Source organism: Eschscholzia californica, unplaced genomic scaffold, assembly GCF_041429995.1.
Source record: "Eschscholzia californica isolate CP2 unplaced genomic scaffold, dmEscCali1.0.p SCAF_1, whole genome shotgun sequence".
NCBI lineage: Eukaryota > Viridiplantae > Streptophyta > Magnoliopsida > Ranunculales > Papaveraceae > Eschscholzia > Eschscholzia californica.
In genome coordinates this window covers 46,876,781-46,893,682 of record NW_028238198.1, presented here as the reverse complement: position 1 = coordinate 46,893,682, position 16,902 = coordinate 46,876,781, and the positions used below count along the sequence as shown (strand labels likewise).

The 16,902-nt window shown below is 35.6% G+C and overlaps 1 protein-coding gene, 1 long non-coding RNA gene and 1 pseudogene across 3 annotated transcripts; 2 read left to right on the top strand and 1 right to left on the bottom strand.

Moving 5' to 3' along the window:
- Positions 1 to 650: 650 nt before the first annotated feature.
- LOC147567205 (uncharacterized) lies at positions 651 to 1,742 on the top strand. The gene has a single exon (XM_086657377.1). The coding sequence runs from the start codon at positions 651 to 653 to the stop codon at positions 1,740 to 1,742; it is 1,092 nt and encodes a 363-aa protein (XP_086513503.1).
- A 3,197-nt stretch (positions 1,743 to 4,939) lies between these two features.
- Positions 4,940 to 7,075, top strand: LOC147567204 (uncharacterized). The gene is made up of 3 exons (XR_015237591.1): positions 4,940 to 5,062; positions 5,711 to 5,777; positions 6,844 to 7,075. It is a non-coding gene; the product is annotated as an uncharacterized LOC147567204 (long non-coding RNA).
- Positions 7,076 to 10,574: 3,499 nt separating this feature from the next.
- On the bottom strand, positions 10,575 to 11,753 carry LOC147567203 (vacuolar iron transporter homolog 3 pseudogene; annotated as a pseudogene). Its single transcript, XR_015230717.1, has one exon. The product of XR_015230717.1 is annotated as a vacuolar iron transporter homolog 3 pseudogene (transcript).
- Positions 11,754 to 16,902: the final 5,149 nt, after the last annotated feature.

Here is a 16,902-nt window from a genome sequence, read left to right as displayed (position 1 = left end):
CCTATTCGGGATAGAGTTTATTTGAAATTGGGTGCCAACAAAATTATTTCTATTGAACTTCGAGTCGAAAAATTGCCTCGATTTTGCTTTTATTGCGGTCATATAGGTCACACATTAAAGTTCTGCCCTATTTTAATGTCCTTTAACGACATACTCAAGCAGAGTATCACTCCTCCAGTTCGTGCCCACATTCACAAGTTGATGATGCCAAAATACAAGGACTCATTTAAAGTCCCTTTGAATGCTAGAGGCCAAAATAGGGAATTAGGGTCATTTGATTCCAATTTAAGTTCTATACAATTGAAAGCTAAAATTTCAGACTATGTCGAGACTAATGCATTGGACCCTAATTTAATTGATTTACAGAATGATTGTCCTACAGATCCTCCACTTTCATCTCAGGCTAAAAGAAGCAAAATTCTAACTGCTTCAGGAGTTTCGGCAAGATCAAATCCGCTATTTATGTCGGCAAATAAGTCGACTACTGACGCAAGTGGTTCGGGTTCCAAAGAAGATAATGTGGAGGGTGCATATTCCATGTTGATTGATAGCAATTCTACATCATCTATGCGAATTAAAAGAAGTGCTCGGCTTATATCGACATCACACTTAACCGAAGGGGTAACGGCGACCCAAACGCCGAAGTCGAAATGAGTATCTTTGCGTGGAATTGTCGGGGTTGTGGGAACGACCCGACAAGAGAAACGCTCTACCAGTTCCTTGCCTCTACTAGACCGGATGTGGTCTTCTTATCTGAAACTAGACTTCCTATTTGTAATTTTATTCAGTCTTTTGTTAAGTTTGGTCTTGTTAATTACCATATAGTTCCCTCTCAAGGTAGGAGTGGTGGCCTCCTTTTGCTTTGGTCGAATGATATTACTTTAAATATTAATTATGCCTCTAAAAATCTTATCTTCTCAACCGTTAGTACTATTACTCATCCGGATCCGTGGGATCTATTTTGTATTTATGGACCTCCTCGGGTCCAAGATCGTCAAGGCTTTTGGACGGAATTGTTATACCAGATTCAGTCCACTACCCGGCCTGTATGTTGCTTAGGTGACCTTAATGCTCTTGGTTCTGCTTCTGATAAATGGGGTGGCTCTAATCATATTCCGTTTATGTCCAATTTTCAGAAATTTATTCAGGATGCTTCATTATTGGATCTAGGATACAATGGTCCTGCATTCACGTGGACTAACAACAAAGCAATTCATCATCTCACGAGAGAACGTTTGGATAGGGTCCTCTGTAATACTTCCTGGTTACAAGAATACCCTGAGTCTGGGGTATTTCATCTCCCTCGATATAATAGCGATCACGCTCCTATTTTACTCAAATTTATGGTTCGTGGACCCGTACTCAACAGTATTCCTAAATATGAAGTCAGTTGGTCAAAACATATGGACTATGATGACCAGTTTAAGCAAAATTGGGATAACAATTCTGGGAATTTCCATGACAGAGTTATCGCTGTGAAAGACAATCTATACATCTGGGGTAAACAGACCTTTGGTATACTTAAAAATAGACTAAAGATTTTGCGAAAGCGTCTTGGAGATATTCAAATCCTTCAACCTACAGAAGCTTTAATACTCATTGAGAGTAATATTCAAGAACAGATAATTCACTTAGAAGAAGTTCAAAGACTTCGAGCAGAACAACGCTCTAAATCTAAATGGTCTCATAATGGGGACAGGAATACCAAAGCATTCCACGCAGCTATGACTCGTCGGCGATAGAAGAACAGAATTCATCGTCTTCAACTTCAGACAGGGCAGATCTCTATTAAGGAGGATGAAATAGCAAAGGATTTATCGTCTTTTTTCCAACATTTATTTACTTCAGAGACGGTGGCTAACCCTCCAACGGACTTATTGGATGCCTTTAAAATTCTTTCGGCGGAAGCCCTAGAGGACATCACTAAAATCCCTACTTATGAGGAAATAAAAACTGTGGTTATGGAGATGGGCCCTCTTAAGAGCCCAGGTCTGGACGGACTCTCTTGTGTTTTTTATCAACACCATTGGGACTCTATTGGTCTCGTCCGCACAACCTATATTCAAGAGGCATTCTTAACAGGTTCTTTTCACCCTTCTCTTAACTCTACTATTATTGCTTTAATTCCCAAAGGAAGGAATCCGAATTCGGCCTCGAATTTTAGGCCTATTTCTCTGTGCAATACTATTTATAAGTTTATTACTAAAATTTTGGCTAATAGACTTCGCCCTTATCTTGAGGATTGTATTGCTTGGACTCAAAATGCATTCGTTCCTAATCGCCAAATTTTGGATAACATTGTGGTTACTCAGGAACTTCTTCATTCTATGAGTAAGTCCAAGGCGAAAAATGGGGCGTTTGCTTTAAAAATGGATATGGCCAAGGCCTATGACCGAGTTGACTGGGGTTTTCTTGAATCCATTTTGAGGGCTATAGGCCTGGAGGGCAGGATCTTGAGTCTCATTCTGCATTGTGTTTCGACCCCCTCTTTTAAGGTCTTAGTTAATGGTAATTTGCATGGTGACTTCTCTTCTTCGAGAGGTTTGAGACAAGGGTGTCCTCTGTCACCCTATCTCTTCATCCTCTCCTCTCAATCTCTCTCCCTTCTTATTTCTTATTATGCTTCTCAAGGTTCTTATACAGGTTACAAAATCAACTCCGTCAGCCCTACTATCACTCATTTACTTTTTGCTGACGATTTGATCCTTTTTGGTTCTTCTACCTATACTAACTTACAGAACATTATTAATATCATGGAGGAGTACTCATCATTCTCAGGTCAGAAAGTTAATTATAATAAGTCTTCACTCTTCTTCAGCTCCGGAGTAGTAGCTTCAATCAAGAATGATTTTATTTATACTTTAAATGTTCCCCTCATGACAGATCAGGCTAAGTATCTCGGTGCTTTGATTTTAAAACCTGGAAACAGAATTAATAGTCATCAGTGGCTCATTGACAAATTTACTTCCGCTTTGACAAGATGGAAATATAAATTAATTACACAAGCAGGGAAGACAGTTCTTATTAAATCTATTCTTAGTTCATATTGCACTTATCCTCTGAGTTTTCAGAAACTGCCTAAGCAGGTAATCAACTCTCTTGAACGTTTGGAACGTGATTTTGGTGCGGCGAAGACCGAGATTCTAGAAGAATGCACTTTATAAAATGGGAAATTCTCAGGAGTCCTAAACAAAATGGAGGTCTTGGCATTAGAAGTCTTGAACAGGTTAATGAATCTTTACTCGAGAAGGTGGTATGGCGGTTGATTAATAACCAAAACGAGGTATGGGTCCAACTGCTTAAGAGTAAGTATTTTAAAAACTCAGATTTTTGGTCTTGTTCTAATTCAAAGTCCTCTTCCACTTTTTGGAAATCTATCCAATCTACTAAAAATACTATCCAAGCTAATATTATTTGGTCTATCGGGAATGGTGATTCAACTCATATTATCTCTGATCCTTGGATCCCAGACATTCCAGGGCACAAACCTAATTTGATTCTTAACCTGCCCAATCACATTTCCAGAGTCTCACATTTATTTAACCCTAATTCTAGAACCTGGAATGATAACATCCTAAACCAGTATTTTGACTCGAATACTGTGAATGCTATTAAGAAGATAGAACTTAACCAATTTGATAACCATAGAGATAATCTTATCTGGAAACCAACTAAACATGGTCGCTTTACTACCAAATCCTATTATAGGGTTATTACTCCTCTTCCTGACCTAAATACCACTGTTACCTCATTTCCATGGAAGAAACTTTGGAATCAAAAATTACTTGAACCTAAGGTTTTATTATTTATTTGGAAACTACTACATAATGGTCTTGCTACTTCATCTAACATTGGGGTGAGAAGGAGTGATATACCTCAAGAATGCCGACTATGTGAGGGACTACAGATCGAGACTTCAGACCATTTGTTCGGTACTTGTCCGAAATTTTTACAGCTCCTTCAACACACGGGGATTCCTTTTCTGCAAAACATGGGAGTAGATCCGATTAACAACCTGAAGATTTTACTAACTGATAGTGCTTATTCGCAAAAAGAATGGTGGATATATACTTATCTTTTATGGGAATGGTGGAAGGCTAGAAACCAGTTCATCTTTAATGGTAAGCCTATAGATCTCGGTCGGATTTGGTGGAGCCATCAGATTACTTTCAGGTTTGTCTTTCCTCATCCTTCCCTTGCCTCGACTAACTCGGATTTGCAGATTCCCCTCTGGCTTCCTACTCCTTACGGAGTCATAAAGATCAATGTAGACGGATCTTATCAGGCTTCTAGAGAAGCGGCGGCGGCTGTAGCTAAAAATCATCAAGGCATCACCATTGATTCTATAGTTGTTGATTATCCTCCTCAATCGGCCCTCCATAGTGAACTGATGGGAATCACTTTAGGTTTAGATTTGGGGGAGAAGCTGTGTCTTGAGAGCTTTATATTGGAGTGTGACTCTAGGGTTTCCATCAACTTGATTTTGAACGGTCCAGATGAGGTTCCTTGGCAGCTCCAAAATACAATCTTTAACATCCGTGGTAGACTGAGATTGATACACGTGGATCTCGTTCACTGTCCTCGTCAATGCAACCTGGAGGCACACAATCTTGCTTACTACAACTCTAGCCCGTGAAGTTGGGGTTTTCAGCTTTTGCTCCTATCTGTTAAATTTGATTGCTGTTTAGTCCTCAGGTTTATTGGTTTTTCTTTTAAGGACTAATATGTAATTCTATTTTGATAGTAATGAATGTTCTCAAAAAAAAAAAAAAAATGTTGCCTTTTAATAATATTTTATTCATTCTTTAATCAAAAGTGTTTGAAAATTTTAAATTCATTTCAAGTGCACCACGTCACTGGCTGCATGCAACTCCACGTTGTTTAACTTACCAACCCCCTTAATGCCTATTTTCTTTATTTCATAATTCATCTTCAAACCACAACTCATTCTCAAACACAGAAGCTGAGAAACGAAAAGGGTTTTTAAGGTTATAAACTTAATGACTTTCTTTCGCCGATTTCTTCACGATATTTTGTCGGAATTCACTGAAACTTCTTCGAGGTAATTCTATTCGACTTGTTCTACATATCTATCCGTTCAGAATTTTCAATTTCGTCCTAATTTGGTGGTTTTATGATAGCTATTTCGTATACCGTATAGTTGTACTAATTTCATTTGGGATCGAAATTTGGAGCTATTTAGAAGATTATTATTCGATTTCTTTTAATGGTTTATGTTCAGGATCATGTTTAGTATGTTATGTACTATTTTGGGGTGACCATATATAGACGGGGTGCTGCCGAATTATTTTACGACTCGAATTTCATATTTGGACTAGTTTTTGGAATAAATTGGATTAGAGATAGTTACCCGAATTTTATCATATTTCATATAAATGAACAGTTTCAGCTATAGATTTATAGTATGGAATTCATTATATGATTTGTCAGCTTATGAAGACTCTAACATGAAAAATAGAATTTATGGGAAGTCGGTTGGTCGGTTGGTATGCCTTTCAAGTATTCAGTGGACATGGCTATGAAAGTTAGAGATCAAATCGATTATTCGAAGTCTTCCGGCGTTATAGATTGTTTTCGTGTTTTAAGTTTTCATCGTTTTCTCTTTGATATTGTCTTTATTGAACGAAGGTTCTTCGTTTAGAACCTAATGTTTCTATCCGAATTTTTTGGTTATTCTTCCTTATTCCAGAGTATGCGAATGAGGAGGAATTAGGTCGTCTGGTAGGCGGGAGGTCTTTGGTGATGCAAGGACTGAGGTAGGGGTTCTGAATCTTTTATCCAACATGATTTTATAGATAATGAAATGTGCTAAGTCGTATAGTTATATATGCGCCATTATAACTAGAGTTTAGGTAGCATGAAACTCGATTTTAAGTGATGAACTGAATATGCGTGAATGGTTTTAACTGTGATATGAGAAATGATTTCGAACTGTTTTTACGATGATTGCGAAATACTTGGATTTTCTTGTATGTACCCGACTGCGGATTATGTTAACCTACGGGCACGTAGACATTGAGGGTAGGATGACATGTGGACACGGTTGTGACCCGTGTGAGACCGGTGAGGTGGGCGACACTAGTCATGAGACCTGTGGGAGTAGAGTGCTTCACTTGCTGGCCATTGGTGCTCGTGCCTCCAGCTCGAGGCTCAGGGCCGTACATCCTGACCGCTCGCTTGGGAGGTGACATTGATTGGGATCCCTCTGCTTTGTGGCGATATGACTCTTGGTTGTTCCACTTCCGTGTTTGATAAGATAATGAATTGAATATGAATATTAGTTTTGATAAATGGATGAAACTGATTTTGAAAGATTGCATTAGATGCATGACAGGGTACTGACGAGAATGAGGTTCAGGTCCTTCCATGGGTATTGGGGGACGGCTCTCTTATTCGAACTCGGTGATCTAAAACGTATTTAGATACTTAAGGTATATATGTATCATGAGGTAAACTCTTCAATGATTGCGGAGTCCCTTAGTGGGAGAGGGACTTACCGGCTAGGGGTAAGTCTCTTTCTCGAGGAGACGTAGTGCATTAGCTAGTGCCATAAATGGGCTGGTACTATCTAACGCACTCTAGGCTCTCCTGAGGAACTCTCCTCTTATTGGGAGCGCACCATGGGTGGGCAGCTAATCACTGCTATTGCTTCCTAGATTAAGGAAAATGGTTTTGTATATAGTATATATGGTAACTAACTTGATAACTCGTTTTGTCGTGATGTTTACAACTTATTAAATGAACTTTTGAAAACGTGATGGGTTTTGGATTGGTCTTCTACCAGAATAACTCGTGTCGGTGAGTATTCTAACCCCCTACCAGTTGTTAGTGTGCAGGTTCTTGGTTGTAGCCTCGAGGCGGAGTGTGTATTTCAGCCGGTGATCTTGTCTGACGAGGTTAGCAGGGTTATGTCGTTGTCTTTGGTTTTGTTTATTGGCTTTTCGTTATTTTAAAGTTATGTATTTATTGCAGAAACCAAACTCTAATATGTATATACGTAAAACTTAGAGTTGTTTATAAGTTGTATCGGTGTTTTATGAGGCGTTTGTATGTTGTGGTTCAAGTTTCGACCCGAAACTGAGTTGAGTTTGTTTAGCTTCCGCTCGATAGTTTATTTTTTTGCGTATGCAAGTGTATGGTTTGCATGACATGTTTTACAGGTGCGACCGGTTCGATTTACAGAGGAGACTCTGCCGGATTTTTGTCTCGTCTGTGAGTTGTCGGAGCGTGGTCGTGTCTATTTTGGGACACGGGGCGTCACAAATATCATATATCAATTTTTTACGATAGTGGTCTACATAGGGGAATGAATTAGTATCTAAAATGTTCAATGAGTGACAGACATCTAGGAAAGCATAATCTCATGTCTTTCTCTTACTATTGTTTTGAGAATGTTTCACTTTCGATAAAAGAACTAATTTTCTTTTTCGAATTACAACAAATATTAACAGTTATAATAATCCCATTTTATTGACATGTTTATTACTTAGTGTTGGTTAATTATTTTAATTTTATGTGATATATTTGTTTCTTATACATCCATTTCACACCTCCTACTAATTCACAATCTCACTCCAGATCAACAAAACATATATGACTATCTAAAGAAGATGACAAAATGGTTGAGTGTCTGACAGAAATTGCTATTGGTGGATATTGGAATGTGGAAAACAGTTTCCAATTAGGATATCTTTCTCATCTAGAAAAAATGATGGAAGAATACTTATCGAGATGCGATATGAAAAGGGTGACTCACATTGAATATATCACAAATCAAAATACTAAAAAACTAAACGTTAGCTATCTCAAATATTATTACTGAAGCAAGCGGATTTACATGGAGTGAGGAAAAAAATAGTTATATGTGAAAATAATGTTTTTGATCAATGGGTTAAGGTAAGTCCATTATTATAATTTATTATTATTATTATTCTTATGGAATTTATTGTACATGTTTATTTCACAATTTATTACTTCAATATTTTTTTTAGATTCATCCATCGTGTGAAAGGGCTTGGAAATAAGTCATTCGCACATTATGATGCGTTGTTACATATATTTTTCAAAAAAGGGGGCAAGTGGAAAGGATAGAGGAACACCAGCTGACGAGGAGGAACAAATTGATGCAAATGCAAATTATTCCTTCGCCGATGGTGTTGATGGATTTGATGGTGGAATTAATAGGGAATGTTATTATGAAGCATCATTTGCTAATGAAGAAGAAACCCCTAACCCTAGTCCAACTCCAACAATAAGAGCCTAACAAAGAGGAAATATTTCCGAAAATCAAATGAGTTCGTAACGAGTTTGGGAACCATTGCTACTTCGATTAAAAAATTAGTGAATAAACGATGGAATGGTTGTAGCTCTTATCCATAACCCAGAAAATGAAACTGCAACCAAAGTGGTAGCCAAACTATCCAAGTTATCAACAAGATTTGATTACAAACAAACACTAGAAGCAGTTGATATACTCAATAGTGACTCTTCAAAAGCAGCTGTTTTCTTTGCAATGCCACCTGAATGTCATCTATTTGAGGTTGTTAGGCTACTTGAAAAAAATTAGTCTTATGCATAAAAAGTTGGTTAATCTAATACATTTTAAGGGATTTTCTATAATAAGTATTTTTAGGTTCAAAGAATTTAATTTAAATAAATTTTTGTTATGACTTTTATTTATTTAAAATAAATCTTTAAATACTAACCATTCGGTGTATCTCGTTACTATTTCAATTCATATTTACAAATTGTGTAGAGAATACTTATTAAAGTATATGACAAAGTTGATGTGTAATTTATTTAGTTTAAGTAAGGATAAACAAAACTTTTACAAAAATTTACATTCTTATTCTTATATGAACCAAACAATAAGAGCATCCCCAACGGCACTGGGTGATTCCCAGTGCCCACCTAACCCAACGACATGGGAGATCACCAAAGATCCCCCGTGCCGTGAACAGTGTCTGACCAAATATGGTCGGACTCTGTTAACTCCCACCAAAATGGTGGGATGGTGGGCCATGGGTCTTTTCCTATTATTTTTTTTTATCTTTTTTTGTTTTCTCATTTAGTTTGAGGCTTTTTTTTTGTTTTTGTTTTCTTTATTTTAATCCTTTTAGTGTTTCTTTTTGTGTGTTTAGTCCCATAAAAAATTGATTACTTAATTAAATTATACTAAAACTGAAAAATGAAATTAATCACTAAAATATTCGAAACAGCAAGACTTGAAAGGAATGCTAGGAAAGATAAGCAAAGAGACGTTATTAATGAACGAAATGAGAAAAACCATGAACTTGAGGTGGCGAAAGTTATTAATGAACGAAAAAAGATGGAGTGTAGCGTTATGCATATGGACGTCAATTCAATTACAGATCCGATACGCCAAGCATACTTTCGAAGAGAACAACAAGCAATATATTTTGAAAAACTAAGTGGTAGCTCGTTTGGAGGTCCGTATGAAGGTGGAGATGGAGGTGGAGATGGCGGTGGCTATAGCGGTGGATGTGGAGGTGACTACGGAGATGATGATTTACCTCCGTATCAACGAAGTAGTTTCAATTTGTAATTTTAGTAAAATGTCGTATTAGCTTCAATTTGTAAGTTTAGTAAAATGTCATATTAGTTTCGGTTTGTAGTTTTAGTAATATGTCTTATTAGTTTAATTTGTAGTTCAAGTCGTGTAATTTCAACTAGTTAAATTTAGTTAGTGTTAAAATTAGTAAAAATGAAATTTGGTCTGATGAATAGTGAGTTAGTGGGAATTTTAGTGTTTTGCCTTGGGTTCAACAATTTGAAAACACCAAAAAATTTGGTGAAGGTTTCTTTTTGGTGTTTTTTTGGTGCTAACTATTGGGGGTGCTCCAAGTTAAAAATTTGTCAGGATTTGAATTCCTATTCCTGATAAAACTAAACATGAAACTAAAATCATCTGATTTTCAAGAATAACGTTACGGAATCACATTTAATTCTCGCGCACCATATTCGACTTAAGAATTTTGTCTTGGAAATGTTCTCCAAAGTATTGTGGTCAATACCAAAAAGTCTAATGATGGTAGGTACACTCTTATAACCAATTAAACTTCTCTATTTTGTTTATATTTAGGTGTACTAGTGCATGATGAGTTTATTTCAAAAACAAAATTGTAACATTCTGCAACAATAGTTTCATGCTATTATAACAAGAAATGAATTTGGTAGCATCAGAGACCTTTGTCTTTTTGTTTTTTATGTTCATGAGTTCTGAGAAAGAAAGATAAAACCTAGAAAGTTCATGTTGTTGAAGGAAAAAAGAAAAGATGCAACAAGATCCTAAAAATAGGATAAAGAAGGATAACTAAAATAACAAAAAGAAAGAAACAAAAAAGAGGAAGAAAAATGTGCCGGTCGACATATCTACATAGCTCAATGTGGATGCCATGGAAGAATCAACCTCCACTTGCAATTTTACCTCTTTCCAGAGGAAAATTGAATGATCTACAAGATTGTGAAGTTCAAGTTATTGATAAAAATAAATAAAATCATAAATATACATATACATATAAAAATAAAATAACTAAAATCAGAAACAAAATATTTATTTATACTTTACTTTATATTTTATAGCAACATAAATAGTATTAGTAACATTAAATCCGATCGTAAAACATAAACAAGTATAACTTGGAATACTAACAACAACTTAAAAAAAGCAACAATAATAATTACCCACATAAAACTTACTATAACAATAATTAACCGCAAAATATACTCCTTACTACAAGTAGAGATTCCCACGTACATGTCTAGTTCTCTTAGATTAACAAATAGTTTTCTGGATCGTATTCGCGATCGTATCTAAATCTAATAGAGAATTGACTTGTGTGAGGCATGTGTGACACTCATTATGAACTCTCTTACCCATGACAATCTTTTGAGGAAAAAAAAAAACTTAAAACCATTATAAGAGATCACTAAAGTCCCCTAGAGGCAATTGACTTAGTCAACCCAAAAGTAATAGCCATAGCTATCCATCCTCCAATCAAAACCCTAAGAGAAGACTTTACTAAAGGAGCCTTCCCTAACAAAGCCCCTAACCCACCAAATACCAACAAAGCCAAACTTGCAGCACCACAAACAGCTCCTAACCTCACCTTATAGTCTTTTATAAAAGCTGCAGCTAACAAGGGCACCATAGCTCCAACTGAGAAAGCAACAGCTGATGCTCCTGCTGCTTGAAATGGGTTTGGCAACTTCTTGGCTTCCTCTTCTTTGATATTATTATTGATGGCTCTCTCTCGTTTCATTTGAGCTACTTCGATGTCGAGTTGTGAATAAACTGAGACGAACTCGCCTATAGCCATACTACAAGCACCAGCTATTAAACCAGCAAAACCAGTTAGAATCATAACTTTAGCATCTTGTTTAACAGCTCCTACTCCCATCATTAATGAAGATGTTGATAGTAAACCATCATTAGCACCAAGAACAGCAGCTCTAAGCCATTGTGCTCTTTGAGTGTAGTCAAATGAATCTATCTTTTGTGGTTGTTCGATATCGATACTAGGGATTATTGGTTGTCTAATAACTATCTGGGTGGTTGATGATTGATCTTTCTTTTGAGATTCAAGGAAAGCCATAGAATTTAAGCAAGAAAAAAGAAGAAAAGCTAGCTAGAGAGGAAAGGGTGGTGGAAGAAGATAGCTAGGTTTGAGTATGAAAAGGTTAAGATGAAGTGTGGAGAACACACGCCCCTTGAGAGGGTATTTATGGTGAGAGAATCAATGGGATAGAGTTTGATTGTGATGGCCACACACAAACACCAATTAATGTTAATGGGAATTTAATTAAATTTTCAAGAATGGGGTAATGCTTTTCTAAGGGGAGAGATACTTTTTCTTTTATTCATTTACCATTTTCTCTCGTTTGCTTTTTTATTTTACTTTTTGTCGTCTGCACTTACTTTAAAAGGCCGAATATTATTTTGAGTCGTTTTGATGATTTTCACTTTCGGGATTAGGATGTTTGAGAAACTCAATTAGGTAAACTTTTAAAAGAAAATTTTGACATGAAAATTGATTGGAAGTTTGATTCCAATTCCCTCTCTTTTATTTTAATAGTTTATGAAGGATCTGGTTCTCTAACACTTATGATTCACATTTTTTTTTAACCAATATATGATTCAGATAGATTGAGTCATATAGATCATCTTAGTCAGACTTATTTAAATACGGTCTAATAATCTAATTAGTTTGCATGTAGTTGTTACTTTAGTCAGATACATAGTACGGCCATAACTAGATGAATAATGTTAAGTTGTTAACCAATCTAATCGACCATAGGCATATACAAGTGTTGAGGGTAAAGTAGAAGTGGATCGACTAAGATGTTCCTAAGATTGTATAGACAATCGACCTATGATGACGATGGCTCCTCCTCCTCTCTATCAGTACACAAACATCTACCACTTACACATTGTTGGATCTTGGATGTATATATATTGAACTTGGATTCATTTACGATCTAATATATTCTCTATCTATCTTAAAACTGCAACCGTGAGAGAGCTAAATTAGTAAAAATAAAATGATTAGAAACCCAAACATACAAATGAACGGTTAATACTCAAATATATAGATTGTCACGAAAAAAAAGAATCATTACATTCATTACATGACAGGATACATCATGAATATATAATATGTAGATACATCGAGAAATAAAAAAAATTCTATAAGTGTCATCATCAATGACATCTTAGACCCTAAAAATTATGAAAATATAATCAAAGATTTCCGAGTTCTGAAGTAGTTGTCTAACTACGACACCAAAAGTAATGGACAAAACAAACATTTATCAAATAAAATGATTGGATCTAAGTAAAAGACGGAATACTAAATCCTAGCCTTCTACAAATGGGTCTCGAACTACCGTCTTTCAGGACCACGTTCTATTTGATAATTACAGTGAAAAGTTACTAAAGCTTACATAACACCAATACCATCATTCTAGTATGTCTCAAGTAAAAATATTTACTTCTGTCTCTGCAATCACCTACCATTATGTAGACAACAACCGAAAGCAATGTATAACAAATGACAATAAACTTATTGATAAAATCACAGAAAGTAGAGTAAGTATGAATATGATCCACATAGGTAATGAAAATGAAATTGTTCTCACAAAATGTCACAATATTACTATAGATAAGTTGTATTATTTATATTATCTTCAAATACGTATAAAGGAAGAAAAAGTAAGACAAATAAAATGGAGAGAAACAGAAAGACAAAATGGGGAGTTTCTTTCTAAGGCAGTTATAAACCAGGGAAAGGAGTTCCACACAAGTAAGGCATGACACAACACATTAATAAGACAAAACAAAAATAACTTGATAAAGAGATCCATAGAAAATTAAGAAATTTATTTGGAGTAGGCTTTTGATCACTTTCTAGGATCAATTTTGCATTCAAATACAAGCATGCTACAAGTAGAATTTTGATTTTTAAAACAAAACTAATGCATTAATTATTAATATTATTTATACACCACAATCAATATAAATTTACAATGGGATTAGTGTTTTATATAATGAAAGGATCTTTTCATCTCATATGTATTTACGGGAAAGCGGCCGGATGGTCCAAGTTATATTTTTTGAACTTAGAAAGACAAATTATATTTTGTTTGGTTAAATATTCAAAAATCTGTATTTTATTTAGTTTTTTTTTTTTTTTTTTTTGTTGAGAAGTATTTTATTTAGTTATAACACCATATCTTTATATTTTGTTTAGTTGAAAATCTAATAATTTCTGCAACCCTCTTTCAAAATTGATCACATGCCCTTTTTTAAAGTATAATAAAGTTAAATTTGGTTTTTAAATGGTTTTTTTTTTTTTTTTTGAAACCAAGGGAACCATTTCCATTAAAAGTGACAAAATCACATTGTCTACATGGATGATACATCATTCTTATTTCTCTCCTATGAAAACTTCATGAGAGTTACATACCTTTAAATGCAAAGTGCCTCATGAAGAGAAAGAAATGGGACTAGACACAGACTCAATAAAATGACCCTAAAGGTCGAGAATGAGAAGACCCTGAAGGTCGTGAATGAGAAGACCTTAAAGGTCGCGAATAAAAACCCTAAAGGTCGACAAAAAGAAATAATAATACAAAATATTAAATAATGCAAAATAAAAAAACTAATTTAAATCCCGTCGCTCTTGCCGGAAAACCGCCATTGTCGCCGGAAAACCGTCGTCATCACCAGAAAACCGTCACCACCATTGAAAAATAACCGCCGTCATCATCGGAAAGCATAATTAACTCAGCAAGTCTCAACGAGTCAATTCCTTCGTCTTTGTTACTAATGAAAGCGATTCCATGATTGTTCTTGGTTCAAATAAATCAGTATTCCTTCCTTTCATTATCTTCCTCCTTTCAAGCTTCACATCCGAAACAAAATCGGAACCCCCCTGAGTAGATACAAATATAGATAGACCAGAAAACCTTAAAACTTGTGTTGATGTCGAAACCCCCCATGATTGTTCTTAGTTTAAGTTTCATCTTCTCCAACTTGAAATTGAAACAACACCAAACCAAAACCCAACAATTTATTCTCTTGCGATTGGAATTGAGAGAGAGTTCAAATATGGATAGACCAGAAAAACCCCACACACCTGTAATCTGGGTACCTAATAATTCTCCTTCTTTCTTAAATGATCAAACGGTGTGTTTTTCTATGTATTGTCTTCAAGCAAGTGGGAATAGATTTTCTTGTTGTAATTGTTGTTACAGAGAGTTGAAATAGGATTTGAATGTGATTGTGAGAAAGGGATGAAAGTAGATCTAAGATCAAGTTTTCCAATGAAGAGAAAGGGAGAGATCAAGAGGAAGAAGAAGAAGAAGATTAAGAGGAAGAAGAAGAAGATCAAGGGAAGGCAGCAGTTTCGCCAATATTTCCGGCGGTAACCGCCACCGGAGGCGGCGCCACCAGGGAGGAAAACGCTCCGCTCTCCCCAATTATCCAAGTTGAGAATAAATGGTTTTCAATTTCATCAGTTTAGCTAAATTTACATGTCCAATTCACAAATAGATTCACTTTATCGTACAAAGAATGTAATTGATAAGCAAAAAAGAGCCCCCATAAATATAGTCCTATAAAAAAATGCATTTGGTAACTAAAAAAAAGTCCCATAAATCCAATCCTATACCTAAATGATCATTTCTCTCTGGTTTATTCTGCTAGGAAAATAACATAATTAACTTGTTTAGGAATATGAAGATAATCGATGTGAATGTAAAAGCAGAGACACCAAGATAATTTAACGTGGCAAAAAACCCCTCCAAGATAGAAAGTAAAAAATCACGGAACCTAGTCCAGAAATCTTCCACTATAATTAAATAATGGGTTACAAAATTCTTCTCTAAAGCAATAGGGGATTAACCAATTCTTCAAGATGTGTAGAAACACTCTTGGATAACAACTCTTCACCAAAACTATGGTGGATAAACTAAACAAAGAAATAAAGAAATAGAAATGTCTTACTCCTTTGAACAAATCTTAGATTACCAAAGGCTGAAGAAGATAACCACAAACTAAATTGCTTCACAAGATTAATAATCTTCTTTTCTTCAAACCAATATTCTTCTCTTTGAATCTCTCTTGAAAGAACCACTTCATAAATCTCTCTTTCTCGGACTTCTCTTTATTCTGAAAGTTGTGAATTAGGAGTCCTTTTATTAAAAGTAGAGACCCCAACAACCTCCCCCTCCAGACTTATGAAGAGGGACCAACCATCCCCAAACCTGCAACACTGCTACATAGCTCATGCTTGTCTTTGGGTAATGATTTTGTCATCATATCTGAACCATTGTCGTCAGTATGGATTTTCTCGATCTTCAACACCTTTTCTTCAAGGACATTTTGGATCCACTAGTATCTCACATTTATATGCTTGGACTTGGAATGGAAACTAGAATACTTATTGAGGTGGACGACACTTTGACTGTCGCAATGAATAACATAATTATCCTGTTTCATACCAAGTTCTTCTAACAACCTCTTCATCCATAACATCTCCATTGCAACATTCTGTAATGGCAATATATTCTGCCTCTGTAGTAGATAAAGCTACACACTTTTGTAATTTAGATTGCCATGACACTGCTCCCCCCTGAAAATGTAAATAGGTAGCTTGATGTGGACCTTTTGGAGTCTACATCTCCTGCCATATCTGCATCTGTGTAATCGACTAATACTGACTTATCATTACCAAAACATATACGAGCTTTAGACATACCTCTAAGATACTTCAGAATCCACTTCATTGCTAACCAGTGCTCTTTGCCTGGATTGGCAAGAAATCTGCTTACTACTCCAACTGCAAATGCAATGTCCGTTCTCGTACACACCATTGCATACATCAAGCTTCCTAAAGCTGAAGCATAAAGAATTTTCTCCATTTCTTCTTTCTCACTTCTAGTTGATGGACACTGATCGCGAGTAAACTTGAAGTGACTGGCTAATGGACAACTCACTGGTTTTGTCTTGTCCATATTGAACCTTTCTAGAACCTTCTCAATGTATCTTTCTTGTGATAGCCAGAGTTTTCCAGCTTTTCTATCACGAGAAATATGTATGCCAAGAATTTGCTTTGCTGGACCAAAGTCTTTCATATCGAAATACTTGTTTAGTTTCTTCTTTAACCTGCTAATTTTATTAGCATCCTGACCAACAATCAACATATCATCAACATAAAGCAGAAGTGTAATCAAATCTCCATCAGGAAATTTATGAACGAAAACACAATGATCTGAAGTCGTCATGTGATACCCTTGATCCTTCATGAATGGTTCAAACTTTTTGTACCACTGTCTTGGTGCTTGTTTTAGCACATAGAA

Excerpts from the sequence above, each read along its gene's own strand:
- LOC147567205 (XM_086657377.1), top strand. The coding sequence starts at position 651 with ATGAGTATCTTTGCGTGGAATTGTCGGGGTTGTGGGAACGACCCGACA.